General features: G+C 38.2%; 3 protein-coding genes across 6 annotated transcripts in view; 1 reads left to right on the top strand and 2 right to left on the bottom strand.

The window, feature by feature from the left end:
* zfyve9a (zinc finger, FYVE domain containing 9a) overlaps positions 1-6800 on the bottom strand; it is a 32489-nt gene extending 25689 nt beyond the window's left edge. For both annotated transcript variants that reach the window (XM_020626565.3, XM_065954265.1), the window contains exon 1: positions 6572-6800. The gene's annotated coding sequence lies outside the window, so the exon portion shown is untranslated. The remainder of the gene's footprint in view (positions 1-6571) is intronic.
* A 3662-nt stretch (positions 6801-10462) lies between these two features.
* Positions 10463-15144, bottom strand: LOC109976148 (transcription factor BTF3 homolog 4). Of its 3 annotated transcripts, XM_020626407.3 has the most exons (7): positions 15045-15091; positions 14884-14899; positions 14512-14571; positions 13247-13360; positions 12432-12633; positions 10961-11020; positions 10463-10853 (listed from the first exon to the last, which is right to left on the bottom strand). In XM_020626407.3, exons 3-7 carry the CDS (start codon positions 14563-14565, stop codon positions 10807-10809), a joined length of 477 nt encoding a protein of 158 aa, XP_020482063.1. In that variant the 5' UTR covers positions 14566-14571; positions 14884-14899; positions 15045-15091; the 3' UTR covers positions 10463-10806. The 3 variants fall into 3 exon arrangements, with proteins under 3 accessions (XP_020482063.1, XP_020482007.1, XP_065810336.1); XM_020626351.3 differs by lacking the exon at positions 14884-14899 and having other exon boundaries at positions 15045-15144; XM_065954264.1 differs by lacking the exons at positions 14884-14899; positions 15045-15091 and having other exon boundaries at positions 14512-14613.
* Positions 15145-15539: 395 nt separating this feature from the next.
* On the top strand, positions 15540-21452 carry txndc12 (thioredoxin domain containing 12 (endoplasmic reticulum)). The gene is made up of 7 exons (XM_020629514.3): positions 15540-15724; positions 17708-17768; positions 18079-18131; positions 19256-19329; positions 19458-19527; positions 20303-20386; positions 20535-21452. Exons 1-7 carry the CDS (start codon positions 15625-15627, stop codon positions 20612-20614), a joined length of 522 nt encoding a protein of 173 aa, XP_020485170.1. The 5' UTR covers positions 15540-15624; the 3' UTR covers positions 20615-21452.
* Positions 21453-21468: the final 16 nt, after the last annotated feature.

Here is a 21468-nt window from a genome sequence, read left to right as displayed (position 1 = left end):
AAGTGTCAGGCAAGTCTCACTGAAATTGCCTTAGCGAGACAGCATGAAAACAACAAGAGTGTTTTTCAAATAGACGCGCAAAAGACCGAAAGTGAAGGCAGTGAGATGATCCAGGTTGGATTGAGTAAATAACCTTCAGACAGAGTTACCAAAGGTTAACCTCGATCAACCTCCACATCTTTTTTACTTCAGCAGAAAGGTTTTACTCCGCCTGCACTTTAACTCACGTCTCGCACTGTAAGAGTCTAAAAATGCTCCAGTGGACTGCGAGACAGTGCTCACAAAACACACAGGTGCACGTGCGCACACACACACACACACACACACACACACACACACACACACACACACACACACACACACACACACACACACACACACACACACACACACACACACACACACACACACACACACACACACACACACACACACACACACACACACACACACACACACACACACACACACACACACACACACACACACACACACACACACACACACACACACACACACACACACACACACGCGCGCGCTTCCATGAGGACAGGAGCCCATCCCTGATTAAGATTTAATTACTCTGCAGAGGTATTGAATAATGCATCTTTAGTCAAAGTGCGTGAAGGAGTTGTATTTTTAGACATGTAAACTTGGGCAGATGCTCTAAAAGAGACATATGTGCATGAGAGAGTGTGTCAGTCAGAGAGCCTGTGCGACTAAAGGCAAATAGTTCTGCAGCAGCAGGATGTTACGAGCATGTTGTGAGTAAGCTAAGCATGCTTCAGCTCCTCAATTAATGAAAAACTGTCAAAGACACAAGACTTTACCTGTGGCGTGGCCTCAAGTAAAAACAAGACAAACAAGATTGTGCATGACAGTGGAGCTCACCTCACTGTGATTTTGAGCGTTTGAAAAGGCTAATCTCACATCCAGCCAAAAACCAGAGTATTCATATTTTAATATGAAACACAGAGGGAAAGGTAGCTCTTCACATTCGTGAATATGTTATCAGTGAAGGTTTTAGATTCTTAGCCATGCTGGTGGAGTAGTCTGAGGGCTGTCATGTAGGTACGGTGGTTGATCCACCAGGTCAGGGCAGACTAAAGTATCTCAACTATTAGATACAGGCATGATATTTGTTAAGTACCGTAATATCATAGATAACAGTATCAGTATCATTCTGAGTCATTATCAGGTCAGACATGGCATTTCTTTAAACCTATAACATTTGCATCAGCCGTGTCTGTGCAATGGGTTTTGTGCTTGTAAGCAAAAATTAGCATGCCAACCCGACAGTAAGGTTTTGTACAAATGATACCTGCAGTGCATACCGCATACCATCTGCATGTTGGTATCGTCTTTTTCAGCATGTTAGCACATTGCTGTTAGCAACTGGCTCAAAGCAGTGTTACAAACAAATTACAGAGACACTGTATAGCTGTAGACTCTAAGGCCACGATGAGGCAATGCAAGCTAAAAAAAGACATGGAGGTGCAACTAGGTACTGTCTACAGTTTCCACAGACGACTGCTTTCACTCTATATTTTGGTTTGTGATTATTTTTTGTTTAACTGCTTATTGTTTAAGATGAAGTCATGCACACATTATTTCTTGTGTTAATCGGTTTAGTTCGCTCTTATTAAGTGGGAACTATTGTTGTGTGTTGACAAAGAGAAAAAGGGCAAATCAAAACTATAAATTGTCCTTTTTATAAATTGGTAAACACACAAACAGTGTTGAAACATGACTAAAACAAGACCTGGGTCTGTGTCCTATTTTTAAATCAAGTGAACTACAGTCAGTTTCTCCTCATTCACTATGGCCATGCTCCAGTGCGAGTCAGACATGCTAATAATGAAATGGCCTCCTAACACGATAAAGTATGGCTGGCTGGACGTCCTGGCATGGCAGCGAAATTAAATAAGACAAGGACATAAACATCGAGGAAGCTCGGGCAAAGAAGAATGCTAAGATTATTTATTGAGTCCGTGCTGTCAGGACTCTGTTTCCTGTGAAGGGGCTGCGTTCACTTCCCCAACCATCAGCTGGAATTCATCCACAATCACAAGTGTACAATGACATCTTTCTTTTGGTTTCAGTTATGGGATTGCTTTAGGATCAGGTTAAGTTGAATCATGCACTCCTATTTAAGAATCTTTTCTTTTACGCATCTCTTTTTCCGGATGGTTTCTCGTTTCATCTTATTTGTAATCCTTATTTTCTGACGTCCACTTTCTGCATGAGGATTCATCGCACACAGAAAATAAACGCTTTGTTTTCATAGGTTTTAACATTAGGCCCTTTTTACAGCATACAATAGATAAATCACAGCATGGAAATGAAAGATAAAACATCCTTATTAGCAGCATGTCAGTGCACCATTTTCAGGATTCAGGTTTCTTACAGACTACCAAGCTCACATGGAGCTCCTTAAATATCCCGTCCTAATGTAAACCTAATTCAAACTGTGCTTCTCTTGCTGGGACAGGTCAAAAAACCTGAGGGTGACCTTGCATTGTTTTCTTTCAACTCTGAATTACTATCGTGCAAATATGTTTCCAGCAGAATTGGTCCAGCTAGCTGATGGCATACAGTCAAAGCCCAAACTATAATCTACAAATAACAATGTTTTAGAAATATGTGATGATATAACTCCACATCTTGAACAAGCTAAAGTCATGAAGAGCCTTAAAAGTGGATCCCGTACTAGACATATGAACCAAACTATATTGAAAAGTGCAATAATCATTATCATGTCAAAAGTGTTTCGTTGAAGCTACAGTGTGTTCTGATATTATTTCTTACCAACACTGATTATGATACCTTAACTTGAGTATCACCTGATACCACTCCTCCCCTCGGATACCAGCTGGATTTAAAAGAATATACTGTATATATTATTATTGAAAGAAATACTGATAGCTAGCTTTTACTTATATGATACTCTCTGCTATCATCACATTGTTGTTTATTATCACATGATCATTTACCTTCAAGTTGTTATTGAGGGGGCTTAAATTACATCATCAGATCAGTGCATTCACTGGTGTACTCACAGATATCCAGTAATGATCACGATGAGCTAACAAGTCTCTTCATAAGCATTACAGTAAGTGATGAAAAAGTTTGACCATGAGGTTTGACATTAAATAATGATAAATGCAGTGATGTAGCCCTGACATGGAACCTTGAAAGTACTGGTGCTGACTAACACAGGGCCAGTTCAAGAAATATAGGTAATGCAGGGGGGTCGCCTAGGACACCACGTTCTGAAGCAGGGCTGCCTTCAACCCCATATGTTCTCAAAGTAGTTTCACATATGATGTTAAATATAAGCATACTACCAGGCGGGCAACTTCTCTGCTCTACACCCTTTACATTATATTTATAATTCACCATTATAGTGACAAAGGGGCATAAAATAGATTTAAATATAGATTTTAAAAAATTCAAAAATAAATCCTGGGTTAAAATCCCCCAGAACTCCCATACTGAGGTCTGGGCTAAGTTCCCCAAAAATATTAGCACAATATTAGAAAAACAAATTGTGTTATCATTGTTTCTGGATATATATATATTGCAGTTTGAAAATAATACAGAATAAATCAAACAAGATCAAATGTAAAAAAAAAAGTAGAACATTAGCTTACATTGTTCAATAATAAAACTGAGTGCAGTAAACAATCAAATATTAAGGTATTCATTTTAGCTCTAAGTCACAGTATGTGTGCCTACATGCAACGCTTTACACAATACCTGTGTTTGCAACATGTCACTTCTGAAGCCAAATAAATCCAAAAAGCATTTTTTTTAACCACTAAATTAGCACAATTCTTCTGAGTGTAGTCGAAAGCTAGCTTGAGCATCATCTGACTGGTGTGAAAGCAAAGTTTTTTTATACCCACGTCTCCTTCCAACAGGTAGAATGTGCACATGCTGGGTGAGAAGTATTTGCTCATTTTACAAGGCTTCCGTTTTTATTTTCACTATTTCAGACTTTTGATATACTAATTGTGAATGCTCATATTGCGATAACGATAACTTTGCGATTTACTGCGCCGCCCTACTATCTCAGAAAAACTGCTACTCTAACATTAGTGAGCATTTCTGAACTTCTCTCCAAGGGGACAATTCAATGCTGGGGCAGGGGGTTTGTGGGGCATATAATCATCATCTCACCTCGGGTGTCAAAAGACCAAGAGCCTGAAAATACATGATAAAGATGAAGCAAAAAAAAATCATTTTACTTACATGTGCCATGCATTTACATGATTTGAACATAAATGTTTGCTTCCACGTGGGACATCAGTTATTTTTGATTGCTTCTGTGCATCATGGAAGGTATATTTAGTTAGACAGCACTGTATTTAAAATTCAACAGGGTATGGTTTTCCTTAAGCCTTTACTATTTTTCGAACAATGTTTATATGATTTGGGTTAACAATGAAAATCTAATCCTGTTTTTGTTTTTTTTTGGCAACAAAGGAAGAAAATCAATTTCTAAACTATTTCTAGCTGAAGTCCGACGTTTAAAACAACTGCATGACTCACTGGGGTTTTAGGGAAACCCTCAAGACTGGTTAGTTCTCTCTAGGAAAGTTTTATTGGACCCGCGCCTTAACTAAAAATGTCTGCACTGTTCCTTCCCCTCCCTTTCTTTGAACCCAAAAACATTTCAGGACAGCAAGTTCACATCCTGACAAACACCATTTTTATTTAGATCCATGTCCGACACCGCTACGCTCCAGACGCCGTCTACTCAGGGTGAACACAGGAAACCTCAAATGATCACTTCCTCTCTTTAAGAATGGACTGACATCACTTTCTCACAACATGATCGCATGACTGAATGACACATGATAATGTAATGTCTCACGCCCTGTCTGGGAGTAAAAGTATGTTTTCTGATATTGTAATTCCAGTAAGTGCTAGAGATTTAAAAACAATGCCACAGGTTTGTATCCCCCCCAAAAGGTCACACTTCTTCAAAACAAAAAAAGAGATTGTTTGACAAGAGAGGTTGAAGGAGGTAACTGCTGAGATTTGAAGACAAAAAGGCAAAGAAGAAAGTAGCTGTCCTCATGTTTCAAAGAGCTGCTCTGCTTCACAGCGAGACTGTCAAATGCTATTATGATCCTCTTTTCTTCCTTATGTTTTGATCTGCATTTAACCACCACAAGACAGGAGAAAACTGCAAAAGGAGACAAGCTTCTGGGCTGTCGTCAGGGAGAGACTAATACTTTCTGAAAGCATACAGTAACCTACATCTGGGAAGTCTCTGCACACGAGAGCTCGCCTTCACAGGGCAGCCTGTTGGATCAGTCAACTCGATCAAGCCTCCTGGGTTTTAATACCACTTGAAGATGTAGTGAGACGTCTAAATCTCCTGCTGCAAGGTAAAGTCTAATGTCACTTATGGGTTTACAGTCTGACATTCCAAGGAAAGCAATACCAGACATTAAAACACTGGCATGATGAAGAAGTCGAAGCTTTTCCAGCAGGTTTTTATTTTTTTTATTTAATGTGATCTGCCTTTCTCTTTCCTCACTGATGATGACTATTCAAGGTGGCATTTGGGTTGGGCTCCACTTCTGCACAAATCCACCTTCCACAGCTTCAATAAAAAGGCCCAGGAGACCAAATGATGAGGTAAACGCAAAAGACATCACCTCACAAAACTAAACTCTCAAGAGCAACTAGATGACCATTAGCTTGGATTATAAAAACCCATTAAGTGGCACCGTGGCTATGCCTGCTGCCTTACAGGCCAAACAAAGCCTCAGAAGGGTTCATGTTTATTCACAGGTACAGTGGTTAAACACACGGGAAACTACTCTGTGTTGATAAATCCGGAAAAGCAAATAAATACACAAAAGTTTTGGTGTCTTTCCACCAGAACTTGGGTTTATTTGTGTTAGCAGGACTGCTAGCTGAATTTCACCATCAAACATCCTCGGAAAGGCCACAAGTAAGTTTCCAATAATAATCAGCTGAACACGGTAATAGGAATGACCGTGTTGGGAACATAAACAGCACCAGCAGACGCTGAAAATGGAGCTGCATGCTGCATCGGGAGAGTGAGGCAGCTGCAGCGGGGAGTCGCTCGCCGAGTGACGGCAGCGTCCTGCATCTGTGACGGGCAGACGCAGCGTCACTGACTCGGTGGTGCTCTGGAGGCTCACGGCCGGTTTCTATGGTTATACTGGGTTGTAAAAAAAAAAAAAAGAAAAAAAAAGAAGAAGCTTTCTCCTCAAAAGGTTAACTCGGCCAATTATCATAGCAGATGAGAAGCTTCCCCCCCTCCAGCCGCACTGGCAGCGGTGTGAATGTTTTATCTACAGCAGCTCGTAAAGCGTTAACGCGTTGTGTAAAATAGTATTACCGTAACACCACCTCCGCGGTATTCCCTGCCGTGCAGCTAGCTACACAGTCCATACAATACCACAACACCCATCCACCACTGACTTGGGATTAGTTCACTCTGTGGCCGTCGGAATGGCGGGGTGTAAGACTAGAGCAACAACGGAGCTTGTTGAAATGTCATGAAAACAAATATGCAGATATTCACCGGAGGAATCCTCATCTCTACGTGGAGTCCCGCGGAGCCCCGTCGTCAGTATCCGTCATGCCTAATCGCCTTTTGGAAAGCTATTTTTGAGTATATCCTTGGTGTTAAGAGACCCTGCGCTGCCTGGTCCGCTCAAACAACGCCAGTCGGAAAGTACAAACTGTAGTCTGCCGTAGTTGTGCGACAGCAACTCAAGGATCCCTCCCCTAAGGTTTGATATTGGGAAAAATACGAAGCAACGGCAAGACAACCAGAATCAAACTCCACCACTTCCTGTTGACCCTTTCACAATAAAATCCTTTTTTTGCTATTACTTAATAAGGATACATCAAAATAAACACAGTATACAAACTTTGTTGTCAGTTAACAATAGTCTCCTTTTAAATAGTCCATTCTACACAGGTGTATGTTAATGTGTATTATATATGTAAATTGTACATATAGTAGCCTATATCAAATTGTGTATATATATATATATATATATATATATATATATATATATATATATATAGATTGTATCAAATGTATAATTGTAAACATACTGTAACAAACTGTATAGCTATAAGGATTGTATAAATATATAAAAAGTAAATATAGTACATCAAATTGTACAAATAGATGGATTGTATAAATATATAAATTATAAAAAATTATAAAAAATCATAGTATATCAAAAAGTTGTATATATGTTTGGAAAATCATTGGATTGTAAATATCAAATATAGTATCATAATAAATATAGTATAGCAAATTGTATATAGATAGATTGTATATATAGAGAGATTATAAGGAACACAGGAATTTAATTTAATAAATATTAATTATTGAGCTGTGGAAAAGGGGTAAATAAATAAGTTTTATACTTCTTCCTACTCCTTTTCAGGCATACCAATTAAATATATGTAATTTTTTTTTTCTTTTTTTGTGAAATAATTTGAACATTGTTTTTTGTTTATTGTATTTTCATGCTTTTCATTTTGTTTTGTGTTTTTGATATGTTTGATTTTATTTGATATGTCTGAAATAAATGTAATCAATCAATCAATTCTCTTCAGACTTTGTGATAGGTTTTGAAGTCATAACCTTTGTCCATTTTCCTTGGAATGCAGATTGTTGTAGTCTTAAATTGTGTGTAAAGTTCTCCATATCATGTCGTTTTTCAACAATGTCCAACCAGTTTCTCCAAGTGTGTGTGTGTGAGTGTGTGTGAGTGTGAGTGTGTGTGAGTGTGAGTGTGTGTGTGTGTGTGTGTGTGTGTGTGTGTGTGTGTGTGTGTGTGTGTGTGTGTGTGTGTGGGGGGGGGGGGTCCTCCTTACACCACTTTCTTGTTATAGCTTTCTTTGATGCCACCAGTAATATTCCAGCCAGGTATCTGTCTTTGCTTTGTATACAAAATCCTATTTTTAAACGTCTGTCTAGTCAAGTGTCTAAGGAAACCCTCTGATGACATAATAAAATAAAAAATAATGCATGGCTAGGCGATGATAATTCTTGATTAAGAGATAGCAATGCATGACCAGGAGATTATAATGCATGGCCATGAGAAAATTAACCCAGGCCCGATGTTTATACCCCCCTTTTGATGCGGGGGGCTAGATGTATATATATGTAAGTATATATTGCATCCTGAAGACAAGAGTGAAACAACTTGTAGCAGTCATTTAGGTGTTGCTGGTATTCAACATAAACAAAGTTATCAAAGTGTCCAATCATCCTGTCAGATGTGACCATGAGTCATTATCTTGTTGCTAGCACATAATTATCTTGTGACCACACTTGACTGTCTCACAGTTATTTATTACTATTGCGTTGTTGTATGGATTTTTTTATTTATAACTGTCACCATAGAGTCTCCCTATGAAGGTGCCTGTTTTACTTTCATTGGGGTTAAAGCCATTCTACTAATACTCTGTAACTGTTAAGAGCATGTGAAAACATTTAATAGCTGGCCAAAAAACAACTCTAACAATGGAAAAAAATAGGGGAACCTTTAGGAAGAGAATCAGAGAAGGGGACTACACAGCCTCACAACTCTGGTATATAATTTAATTTAAGTAACAACAGCACTCTTCCTCTAAAATAAATGTGATTTGCTTATCATTATTTCATTTGAATATTTGACCTTTGCTGTGCTGAAAGGAGTCACAGTGAGGTGTGTGATGGGTTTTGTCCATTAAATATCAGAATTTGTGTATTTCTCAAAAACCTATCTTATCTTAGGTTAGACTCTAATAACTTTCCATTAGTGCAGCCTGATTGTGCTTGTGTGTGTGTGTGTGTGTGTGTGTGTGTGTTTATTTCTGGCTTAAGTGTATTTAGCATCCAACAATAAAATGAATTTCAGGGGTTGAACAAAGTCTATTTTAAAGTTTAATATGTGAGCTTGTATTTTCAAGTCGACAACGCTCACATCCTGTTTTGGTTGCAGTTTTCACTGTGTACCTTGACGAAGTTCATCTCGCTCCTGCACCGCGATCCAGCCGCAGCAGCAGGGACATTTTGGCTCAAACCTGGCCGAGGGTGGTGTGCTGAGCCCCCGGGGCGGGTCTGCAGCTCCGTCCCGCTCAAGGCACGACACACTTGAGCCAAAATGGCACAGTCACAACCCTCCCCCCTCCCTCCCTACGCCCCCCGATAACCTTGTCAGACCTCTCACGCTTTGCGGAGAATGACAGCAGCGGCCCATTGATCAGCACGATGCAGCAGAGCAGCGTCAGAGGTGATCAATGAAACGGGATGTGACAGCGTTAGAGGGGATGTAGGGATGTGTTCAACCCACCCAAACTCTGTTAACCCCTCCTTCTCTACAGACGCATTGGTGATGAACATTAAGTACAAAACTATTTTCATTAGCCTATCTGAATTAGTAATAAATAAAAACATGTTTTAGAGCCTTCATTTAAAACCAAGGCAGTAACTTTACTGTAAGGCAACAAAATAATATTAAAGATAAATGCTAAAGTCATTTGTTAGATTGTAACAGCATAGTCCACAGTTCTACTTAAACAAGAAAACCCAAACTGGACCTGATTTGCAGTAGGGCTGTACTCTAAGCTCATGTGAAAATATATTATCTGGCAAAGACACAGACTAAAATGAATGTGTATACTTTTTAATGACTAACAAACACAATCAAGACTAGCAGAGATTAACTGATACTTCACAGTTATTCTTCTTGACTGAACCTGCTGCAGCCGGGTAGGTGTCAGAGGTGATGAGGAGCACTCTGGCAAAAAAACAAAAAACAAAAAACCTTTGTGTAATTTTGGGAAAGATGCATTGAGTTGCACATCAGACATTTGAAAATAAAGTACCGGTAGGATGACATTTTTCATCAGATAACACCACCTCAAAATGTTAAAGACAAGATCAGTAAAGAGACTAATAGTCCTGCTTTGTCCACAGGGTGTTAAAGTTCTGTGGTGAACTTCGAAGTTCCTTACAGGAGCTTTAAATGTGATGTACTTTACTGAATTATTGTCATTAGTACTCTAATGCATGTTATAGATTTTTATCAGGACCAGTACTAAAGGCAAATGTATTTTAGACAAATATGAAACTTAACTGTTGTTTAACGACACACAGTTTAGGAATTGTAAACATGCTCGTTTATAGAAGAAAGTGATTTTACCCTGCAGAGCATTGTGTTACGCAAGAACCCGGATATCCATGAATGTAAGTGTAAAGGAGGAGTTCCACTGTGGGGCTTTTTTAGGCTTATCCGTTTATTAAATGAGCACCCGTTACAAATACTTTTCATATGAAGGCTTCAATCATGGCTTAAGCTGTGTTCCCTCAAGCAGACATTTAGAATTCAATATTCTCAACTCAAAGTATCCTCTTAGTGGCCACAACAAATCAGAGAAGAAACGCAATAAAGAGAAACATCAGTAGCCCAAAACTGCTTTATTAAATTCATAAATCACCACTATAAGTAAAGCAAGCTTCACTTTTGTTATTTCATAAACTATCTCTTAAATACTAGCCACGTTTAACCATGTAGAAACCTGTAATCTAAAGTAGTTTGAGTCCTTTTTTGGAGTGTCCACGATATCATAGCCAACACATATCTCAAAACCTTTTGGATCTGCGTGCTGTTGTGACAGGCCGGATGTGTCAACGTCTCTGGAGATGACCTGTTGCACCTTTTAACAACCCCACGAGAGGAAAGGCCCTTTGTGGGTACGTAAGAGGTAAACATTAAAACGGTTGATGGAGGTGGAAAAAAGGCTTCATCAATTTGCTTCATTCTTTGAGGCTTCATCAAAGTTTTCCACCAGATCTGAAACGGAAAACAAAAAATATACATCAGGTTTGTTTGAGAAGCAGGCTCCTTGTCCTCGTTTCATTTTGCAGAGGTTAATTATAGCAATAATCATCTTTGCCCACCTGGAACATCATCGTCCTCTTCTTCTGCAATTTCCTCCTTGACTGCTTTCATGTCCATCGCTGCAAAAACATAGAAATTGTATACAAATGTTTATAAAAAATTCAGTTGAAAACTTCCAAAAAATAAGTTAATTGATAACTACTGCATGATAATGTTAACAAGGGTGTATTTCCTGGTGTTCATAAACAAAATCTTATTTAGAAACTCCATCAAATTTGTGTTTTTGTAACTTCGCTGCTATTCCCTGCCATTTCCTAACCTCCACAAAATGTTTTTATCTTTCACATGTACCCCTGACAGCTTTCCCCATCAATGCTATGTGTAACTGGAGTGCAAACAAGAAGAGTATGAAGCAGCTTCATTATGGCACAAAGAGTGCACCAGTTTCTCAAAGTTTGCATAATCGAAACATCATCAAACCTCGCCTCTTGCTTTTTTTTTTAGCAAATCTTCCTGGATATTATCTCTTTTGTTCACACGTGCTTACCCCCTTCAGAAGGGAACTGGCAGAATCATTTAGGATGAAGTCTGGATGACAAAATGTCTCAGATTGTGTTCACACATGCAGCTTACCCACACTTTTGGAGCTTTTGGGGGATTCTTTTGGGCGTGTAGTGCATGTGTGAGGTGGGCTTAACTGAACTTTTTTGAAGGGATATCTTTATCTTATTTTAGCTCTTTGTCATGTCTTTTAATGCTCTCTATGTTACAAGTGTTCTATTTTTTTAACTCTAAAGCACTTGCCTGGTGCTTTTTTCAGCTGTACTGTGTGCACAAGTTTACTGGCAGAACTGGTTGAATTATTTGCTTAACAGTCATCACACTGAACACAAATAATGAGTTGTGTTGCAATGTGAAAGCTTCTAGACCCTTAGACAAACACAACAGTCAGCTGCTTCAAAAATAAACCCTACAGTTGCTCAAACAGTGGGATGGATCTCATACGCATTGCAAATAATCTATTTTCTAAATGCTTGTTAAAAAAAAGTTCTGTTGGCAGTTTTTCTTTTTTCCCGTAACAGGCCTTGATATTTTCTACAGTTTTCATAGCTACTATGACACGTTTTTCTGTCCCATTCACAGATTTATCCTCCAGGAGTTCTCCTGAGATTCTAAACAAACAACAATCTGCTGTACAAAGCTGTCGCACAAATCTGCAATCTGCAGTACACCGATATGTTAGAAAGGAGCATATGCAATTGTTAACAATTTGAAACAAATACAACCATGTCCAGCTGCCTTTATTGTCATAGTCATTTCTATGACAGCAGAGTTTATGCTTGGCACCACAGAGATCTGACCTCTGCTCCTGTGGTAGAACAGGGGACCCTTTTTTCACTACATCACCCTTCCTGCTCATCTAAGCATTCATAAAATCTGATGACTCAAACTTCTAAGAATATCCCTGGCATTACACGACGGAAGAGAAAGTGTGACTTTAAGAGTTTGAGTATGTTTGTGTACACTTACGTTGCCGTGGGAACTGCTCTGCCAGCTTGCGCAGGCTGGTGAGGCTGTCGGCTCCCAGCTGGCTCAGGATGCCGGGCAGCATCTCTGTCAGCTGCTTGAGCTCAGCATGGCCTGTGATGGCAAACGTGTTTGCAGACAGAGACGCCTGCACTTTGGGGTTGTTGAAGTGGATCACTGTTCCGTCATCTTTGATCATATTTACCTGAAGAAAAATAAAATAATGATTGCATTAAGACTTGCAGTTGCTCAGTTCTCAAGTAAGAATAACTCAAATCAAAAGTAATGAATTTGAAAGGGGGACCACTGACATTAAACCAAGTGCTTAATAAAATTCTAATCCTAATGTCAAAACAATTATTTCACTAAGCGAGCCCAACATGAGTTTTCCTCAAAAAGCTTTGCAGCGTTTCACCTTTTATCCTTAGACTCTCCCTCACGCTTCAAATAATTCAAGGTAATTCAATAAACAATAGTTTTTTAATGAGCTCTAAAGTTAACGATTCTAATAATCTTTGTTAGATTGGTAAGGTAAATTAAACCCCGACATCAGACAAATGAGCTCTGTGTGTCAGGTTTCTGTCTTATCCCCACATTTTCTGCTTTGTTTTATCTGAAACACGTTGAGAGGGCTTGTTCGAAGAAAAAAGCTCCCTAAAAATAAACCACATGAAATGATAGGAAAATGCTTTAGTCAGGCTCTCCCTGTCTTTTATCTCCTCTCCGGATTCCCAGTCAAAAAAAAAAAAAAAAAAAAAAAAAAAGTTAAAACAGCACAGCTTCAAAAGAACACCGACAGTTTTCTTTTGATATCTCACCTCTTCTATCCCTGCGATGTTGTTCACTGCCAGTTTCTTCAGTGAGCCCTGGAGTTTTTTGTCGTCAGCTGTTGCTGTTTTGTGAACAACCTTTTTCTTCCTGCGAGCCGTTCCCTGAGGAAAGAACAGGTGTGTGAGATTTTAAAAAAGGTTACATAGCTGAATCACACAGACTTTTTTTCCACACTTATATTTGACTTTTTTTTTTTCTTTCTATTCTATCTTGGAAACATTGTGTACTTATTTCTGGCTGTGGTTAAGCACTTTTAAAACATAGGATTAGCATTGGAAAACACTAAATTAGACTTTACTGTAACAGAGTGGCTTGGCTGCTAAACTCTGATTGCATATAACTTTAATCTGGATATCATTTTTCTAGATACTATTTTGACAATTTTCAGTTGTTAAATTAAGTCTCAAGACTAGTTGTCAATGCCCTCCTTTTTGAGAAGACAAGATCCCTAATTTTGAATCACAGATTGATGTTTTAACTAGAAAACTACTACTACTACTAAGTATGTTCTAGTCTGTTTAAAACGAAACTAATGTTAGTATTTTTGATGTCTTGTTTTTAGGTGCCTAAATGTTATTTGTCCAGCTTTTATGTCTTGACTGTGATTGCAGCTGCTGTGAGGGTGTCATTTCCTGCGACCTCTTCCATAAAGAGTTTTCACATCGTACTCTCTAATTGACAAATGCTCAGGGTCAAAAACTCTTGACTGAATACTTACTCTGTTTGTGACTGAGCGTTTAATGTTTTTTCTTGGAAATGATAATTAAGAACAAACTAACAAAGTCAATGCAGTCATATTTAAGAGTACTGACAGGGTGCAATCAGCAAAAAATAACACATGACGCCACCTAGTGTGTGGCTAAAGACCTCACAATGATTTTTGAACAGTTAAGCTGCAGAGGCAACAAATGAAGAGGCCAGAGATCCTATAAAAGGAATGCTGAGGTCAGGAGGAAAGACATGACAGATGCTGAATGCCATCACACACACACACACACACACACACACACACACACACACACACACACACACACACACACACACACACACACACACACACACACACACACACACACACACACACACACACACACACACACACACACACACACACACGAGGCGGAAAACAAACAAACTACAAATCCAGATTGAGATCCTCACTCTTGTCATTTGAGATTATTTAGAATTATTTCTGCTACAAGTGATTACGAGAGATTTAATAACATGCCCCATAACACAAGCAGACTCTTACCTTTCCACCTATCCGGACTTGTGCCTGAAGTTTGGCGAGCTTCTCTTGATTCATAGTGTTCTGTTTATGATACATATAATAACACATTAGTATAATGACTGTACACTTTTACTGGGATATTCCCAAGCTTTAAAATAAGACTAAAAATAAACAATTTATTGAGCACATGGTGCCACAAGTAAGTCATTTAGAGCTAGCAGAAATCATTATCACACGTTAGACTAGACAGAATGCCAATACAGGCTTAAATTAAACATAATGTTAACATATTGACATTAAAACAAAACATTCATTGGTAAAAAAAAATATTTTGTTCAATGGAAAAATGTGATATGAGAAACAACGTGATGACTGAAGAGTGAAGTTGCTAACCTGAAAGCTAATTCAGCTAATATTAGCACAGTGGACACACGAAGTGGCGTTTTATTCCCGGCACGTCAAAACAACACACGACATATTCATATTAAAACACAACACAAAGCGGTTAAGATAATTAACAACAAAATACCAAAAAATAAATAAACGATACTTACCTCTGAAAGGGGATTAATTGACAATCCGTTAAATGGTGTAACGAATAAGACTGAGGGAGTACAGGTTGTACTTCCGTCAAGTACCAGAAATACAATTTACATCCGGTTACAGTTTTTCACAATAAGATTTGTATAGCGGATGATTTTAATAGTTTATGCTTAAACTGCGACATATATTAAACTTAAATGGACAACGATAACAAAAATGTTCCTTTTCACCTTGCAAACAACGCGCGAATTACTTATTTTTTATTTTTTAAATACATTCATCGGCTTTTAAACTTGTATTTCCATGTCTATTTCTGGTCCGTTTACTTAGGTTACGTTTTCTACCTTGACAAGTTGAAGCGGCAGACGGGAGCACGCGGTTGTGTGGATGTGACGTCAATAGAACAACCCCCAAAAAATGGGGAAATAAGTCACCGCTGACCAATAAGAAGACGAGGAGGGCGGGGCCATCGAACAACCTCTCATATTCATTGGACAGACTTTCCCCATCCGGGTCTTTTGGTTCACGGACAGCCACTTCCATTAGCCTCCAACACCGCTTTGTAATTGTTAAGGAATAAGGCCAGTCAAAATGCAAACTTCTCTTGTGAATATCGTGTTTTTATCTTATCTGCATGTTTTTCTGTCTTTAACATGTTTTCACGAGGTCGTGGGAGCAGCTGGAGGAAAAGGTAAGTGTATATTTTGAGTTAATGTATTCAGTCTGCAGCGAGTGTTAGTAGCTTCAGTGTCTGTTCATTGATAGTTTCTCCACAGAGCAGCGATAAGCTATCTGTCTTTGCAGCAGCATTTCGGTGCCGGACTACATTTTACATGTCCAGTTGTTGCAGCTTATCGAGCCTGTTTTACTGTTATTACCACTATGTTTGTAAAAGGTTATTCCACTGAAATTATATAGAGATTGGACAAAACTTTGACCACCAAGAAGGACATTTTCATGCCAAAGATGTTTAATAATAATAATAAAAAAAACTCTACATACTAGTGTGTTCACATTAACAGTAAAGTACTAAGGGACACAGCACACAGGTCTTTTTTCTTTTTTGAATTCTACAAAAACAACTATTCAGAAAGGTGAGAGAATAACGTTTTCATTTACTTTAGCTCACCTAAAATATGTTTTTGTCTCTTTTTGTCTGGTGCTAGAAGAAATCATTCTTAGATTTTAGATTGAACTAATAGTAGGATGTTACATCCTGTTGTAAACCCTGTTACTTTTAGAAGAGACAGTATACTACTTTTTTTTTAGAAATCAGTCATAGAGGATTTATTATGGTGAGAAGCTCATAAGAGACAATAGTGTACACACCTTAACAAAAGAGGAGTATCAATTATTATTTTTTAAATTCTATATCATTTTTATTATTATTATTATTTTTTATCTTTATGGACAAACAATGCTAACAATGTCAAGACGACATTAAGTAACCTTAACTATTAGAAAGAAGTCGCACACATTGAAACTGAAACTTTAGCCGCAGTCATTTTCATTGTAGGTACTTCAATACTTTGTTTGTGTCGTTGGTTTTATTAGTAGTAGTAGTAATCATTTATTTCAGTCACAAGAAAAACAAAAACATCTTGACCGAAAAGGTGTAGGCTGAAGCTTTATCTTATTACACTTACCCTTATTACAAATCATATTATTTAAGACACTACTAGTTTGGTTACAAAAATTTTTCCAAGAATTTCTTTCAAAACAAACAAAAAACGAAACAGAAGTCACACTCACAAAAAATAATCAAACCGACCTTTTATATTTTTTAAGCACCATTTTTTTTAAACAAAAATTTTAATCTGGAAAGTGAACTACACATTCTTAATTCCATGGCACAAGTATTCCACAAATTAACACTTTTTACCGAAATACACCTTTTCTTTATTTTTGTCCTTACCTTTGGTTTTTTATACAAACCTATTCCCCTTAGTTCATACCGGCTCTCTTTAGTTTCTGTATACTGTTGGGAAGCAAATGATGGTGTGCCTTGTACATTATCTGAGCAGTTTGTAGATCTACTAGATCGCTGAATTTTAGAGCGTGTATGTTAATAAAAAGTGCGTTAGTTGGTTCATAATAATCAGATCTATTTACAATTCTTATAGCTTTTTTCTGTACTACTACTTCTGTACTACTACTTGCAAAATCATGTTACGCTGTAAATCTGAATATTAGGGTTGCATCCTCTGTGTTTTATTTTGAAGCAACAAGATGAGATAAGATACCGGTAATCTTTCATTGATCCCCAGTGGGGAATTTTTCAAATGAAAAAACTGACTTAATAATTGCTTTCACTCAAGAATGTACTCAAAATCTGTTTACAGAAGTGGATAAGAAACATGTGAAAGTCATCAGCAGTCACATCAGGAAATGTAACCTGATATAAGGCTCTGTACTGAAAGCTTTCTTCGTCTAACAAGAGCACTGCATTGTTGTATTGATTTCATTGATCACATTGTTACCTTACAAAGTGAGTGGTGACAGAGCAGAGCTGATTCTTCCCTCGAGCTTGATATTGAATTACAAACCATTGACACAGTTTCCTCGCACTTCTTTGTATTGACACTGCTACAGTACTAAGACAGACCCACCCTTTAGTACAAACATAATCTCACTTACTCAATCCTGGTGTGCTCATTCATTTGTTCTCCGGCAGGGTTTGGAGAAAACATCCACTGGAGGACGCTGGAAGATGGCAAGAAGGAAGCAGAGGCCAGGTGAGTTCACACCTCGAGCTGAAATAACTGAAACACTTAAACCTGCTGAGCTGCCTTCTGAACAACTATTAGCCAGAGGTCTAAAACAAACAACGTCTTGTACAGGAATAATAACCGGAGAACGCTGACTCATTGATATATCAGCAGCTTGTATTACTGTTGTTTGTTTTAAAAGATAATTCATTTCCTAGGGTATAATTAAGGTGACTACAGTTGCAAGAAAAGTAAAGTTTAAGTTACCAGTTATTTTGTGTTCCCTTGCTTAGTTTCATACTTTACATGTGTGTTTTTATTATGTGTTTGCATTCAGTGGACTGCCAATCATGCTCATCATCCATAAGACCTGGTGTGGAGCCTGCAAAGGTAAAACAAAGCCTCGCCCTGTCACTCTAAAAAAAACATCTAATTTTGATCTGTCATGTCAAGTTATGTCTGAATAGAAACATTAGGGAATGCTTTAGTGCCATACTCAAATGTTTACATGACAAAGGCCATCTTGTTTTGCAAATAAATGTAGCCTGTGTTATTCTGCAGTCACAGTCACAGTGTTGTTTTAGTAATAATAAAAAATGAGTTCCAATCCTGAGTAGGATATTAAAGCCATAACTCCCTGTAGTCAGAACAATTCAGTGAGACTGCAGAAATAAAGAGCATGTTGCTTTTTAGCTTCTGAAATACAACACACCCTCTTTTATATTTTTCCCTTCATTATATCTTAAAGCTTACAAACAAACTTAAGTTAAAGAATTCATTTGAAACTTGAGAAATAAGACCATCAGAGGAGCTCTTCAATGCAGAATAGATTCAACTATTGAGATTGCTGTGAGGACGTTTATGTGAAAGTGCTGAGGCTCTTAAGTTTACCAATTCATTCAGTGTACATGGAGAAATTTAAAGGACAATGATGAGAGAAATCAGGAGTCAGTGTAGCAAAAGAAAACAACAACACAGGTGTCCATACCATCAATATTGGCCCCATGTGGTCTATTTAAGATAGACAACACAAGCAAACCAACCTGTTTGTCAAAATGTCTTCACTTGACCTTAAAAGCAGGCAAACGTGGTTGTCTTGATTCTTTGACCTCAGAGACAAGATACCTGCAGTCATCCTTAAATTAATATATATATATTTATTTATAGTACACTGACACTAAATAAGACTCCTCTTTAATTCAAAGCACCTGCCTGCTTTGCAACTGTAATAATAAAACAGTGCAAGATAATACTGAGAGAAATAATACTGCAGTACATGGCAACTTTAATGTCTGCTTTCATTTGAGCTCAAGATAGACCCGATCCTATACAGACAAATAAACTGGAGTAAGACGATCCTACACCCGACATGATTAATACAACTAGTTGGGATAAAGTTCATCTGAATAAATATCAAGAAAGCAAGTATCGTTATGGTAATGGTACGATTTGTCCTGGATTTGATCGTGATACAGAAGAATAATCGATTGTATTTTGTCACTTTTCAACATCAGCACTGAAGCCCAAATTTGCTGAGTCCAAGGAAATCTCTGAACTTGCACACAACTTTGTTATGATCAACCTGGAGGTAAGAAAATGTAGATTACTTTTTGTGTTGTGAATTAAAGCTCAAGCAGCCACAACAAACATTTCTAATCAGCTTGGTGAGATGTGTTCCCATGCCTGTAAGTGACGAGTTATCTTTTGTGTGAACAGGACGACGAGGAGCCAAAAGACGATGCCTTGACCCCTGATGGAGGATACATTCCTCGGATTCTTTTCCTCGGTACAGAGGGGGAGGGGGGGGGGGGGGGGTTGAGTCAGGCTTCATGTAAACACTGTGTGGGATTCTTTTGCAGACTCTGATTGCACTCTTACTCCTGTATTGATAACATCGTGTTTCAGTGGGCAGGATTTCAGTTTCAGCTGCATGTTTCTGCCCCACTGACTAGAAATAAAACCAATAATAGTAGAGAATGATATGAATAAATACAGATGAGTAATTAGTAACAGTTATATGATGGTGTCTTTTATGGCAGCAGTGATATAAATGACTGGTTTTATAAATGCTAGTATTTGGTGTTTTTTAAGTCATGAATGATAACAATAATTGATTATCTTTGAAATTTGGACAGTTGCCCGGACAAAATATTGAATTTGAATTGCTCGATTTGATCCGTCATTTGTTGTTTTGGACAATTTGTTACTAAATATTCCGCCCTTATACGTAATGATTGATTCATATTGAAATGAACTTCTAGTTGAAGCCCTAAGAGCCCCCTCAAGGCTCAGGTAAGAAAAAAAGTCAAGAGCTGTTTGTAAATCCATTCACATTGTTTACAAATCTGTTTGCACGCTGAAGGTCTGTGCACACAGACGTGCAAACCCTATATGAGACAGTTTACAAATCCACACGCTCAGTCGAGGAAACGTGAACTGTGGGAACGGATTTGTAAACAGCTTTTAATTTGTTCTTACCTGAGCCTTCAAGCCCTATATTTTTTGGGATCAGTTATAATCTTGATCAAAGTTAATATTTGCCTCATTTTGCTCCCTCGCAGACCCAAGCGGCAAAGTCCATTCTGAAATTACCAACAAGAAGGGCAATCCAAACTACAAGTACTTCTACAGCAATGCAGACCAAGGTAAACATCCAGATTCAGGCTCTTTTTGTATTCTGTTACTGTTTGCCTTAGCAGCTGTGTCTTCCAAAATGCTAGCTGGACTTGGATTTGATGTATTTGATGATCACTGTTTGTCTCCTCTGACTTTGTTTCCCTCGCTCCCGCTCAGTTATATCTGGCATGAAGGAGGCTCAGGAAAGGTTGACAGGCGACGCCTTCAAGCAGGGTCACGCAGAAGACGAGCTGTGAGGATGCAGAGACGGGCATCGGGCTGTAAGGGCTACACTTCCTCTACCTGAGCCTGTGCTGCAGACCACCCTTTTAACATCTCCCCAAAAACCCCCAAACACTCTCTATTTAAACTGTAACTTTAGACAGTGAGGCTCCATCTCACTTAGCAAACCAAGCCAACCATTAAAACGGTGCTTGAGTCTTTCTTTTTGTTCGATACCTTTCTTTTTCTGATATTACTGTACTCATGTTCCTGTCATTGTTTTAAAAACATGTATATTTGTAAGTAATTAAGTGCCATGTACTGTACTTACTGCCTGTAGAGGATACAACCAAGTCATGCAAGCCAAGTTAACAGTTATTCACTTACACACCTGTGTGCTGTTGTCAGACACACCTGGATAATGCCAAGTTTTAACAGGTAAGCTGTCTCGTTTTTCACCAGACAACACAGAGGTTTTAAAGAATAGAAAGGTTTATCTTTGGAGAGGACTGTTTGATTCACTAACCAGTAACAGTATGTTTTCACCCAACAGCAGTAATACTTCATGTTACTCAGAATACATATTTAAATACCTACAGTGATGTGCTTCCAATGATCCTCTACAGTCTTAACTCTATGGTGTCAGTATTTAACATTTACTATAACCGTATTTCTATTATACACTTTCTTTTACTCCTGCCAGTGTACGTGCTTATTTGCCCGACTGTGTTTTCTGGTTCTGAGTTTGTTTTGCTGCTCGTAAAGTTCTTGGTTCATATTTTTTAAATGAGGGATAAAAACATTGGTAAAGTGTCTTGGTGTATTTTCTACATGTACACAGCCTAGTGTGCAAATAAAGTTTGTTCTACTTAAGTCATGTGTCGTTTCA

Source organism: Labrus bergylta, chromosome 4 (genome assembly GCF_963930695.1).
Source record: "Labrus bergylta chromosome 4, fLabBer1.1, whole genome shotgun sequence".
In the NCBI taxonomy this organism is placed as follows: domain Eukaryota; kingdom Metazoa; phylum Chordata; class Actinopteri; order Labriformes; family Labridae; genus Labrus; species Labrus bergylta.
The sequence above is the reverse complement of the archived record's forward strand: the minus strand, read 5'-3'. Positions and strand labels throughout refer to the sequence as shown.

What these genes read in the sequence shown, in the direction of transcription:
- txndc12 (XM_020629514.3), top strand. Translation starts at nt 15,625, where the DNA reads ATGCAAACTTCTCTTGTGAATATCGTGTTTTTATCTTATCTGCATGTT. An exon ending in GGGAGCAGCTGGAGGAAAAG is followed by an intron (nt 15,725 to 17,707) that starts GTAAGTGTATAT and finishes GTTCTCCGGCAG; the next exon opens with GGTTTGGAGAAAACATCCAC. An exon ending in CTGGTGTGGAGCCTGCAAAG is followed by an intron (nt 18,132 to 19,255) that starts GTAAAACAAAGC and finishes TTTCAACATCAG; the next exon opens with CACTGAAGCCCAAATTTGCT.
- LOC109976148 (XM_065954264.1), bottom strand. Translation starts at nt 14,598, where the DNA reads ATGTGTTATTATATGTATCATAAACAGAACACTATGAATCAAGAGAAG. An exon ending in ACATCGCAGGGATAGAAGAG is followed by an intron (nt 12,634 to 13,246) that starts GTGAGATATCAA and finishes ATTTTTCTTCAG; the next exon opens with GTAAATATGATCAAAGATGA. An exon ending in AGAGCAGTTCCCACGGCAAC is followed by an intron (nt 11,021 to 12,431) that starts GTAAGTGTACAC and finishes ATGTTTTTGCAG; the next exon opens with CGATGGACATGAAAGCAGTC.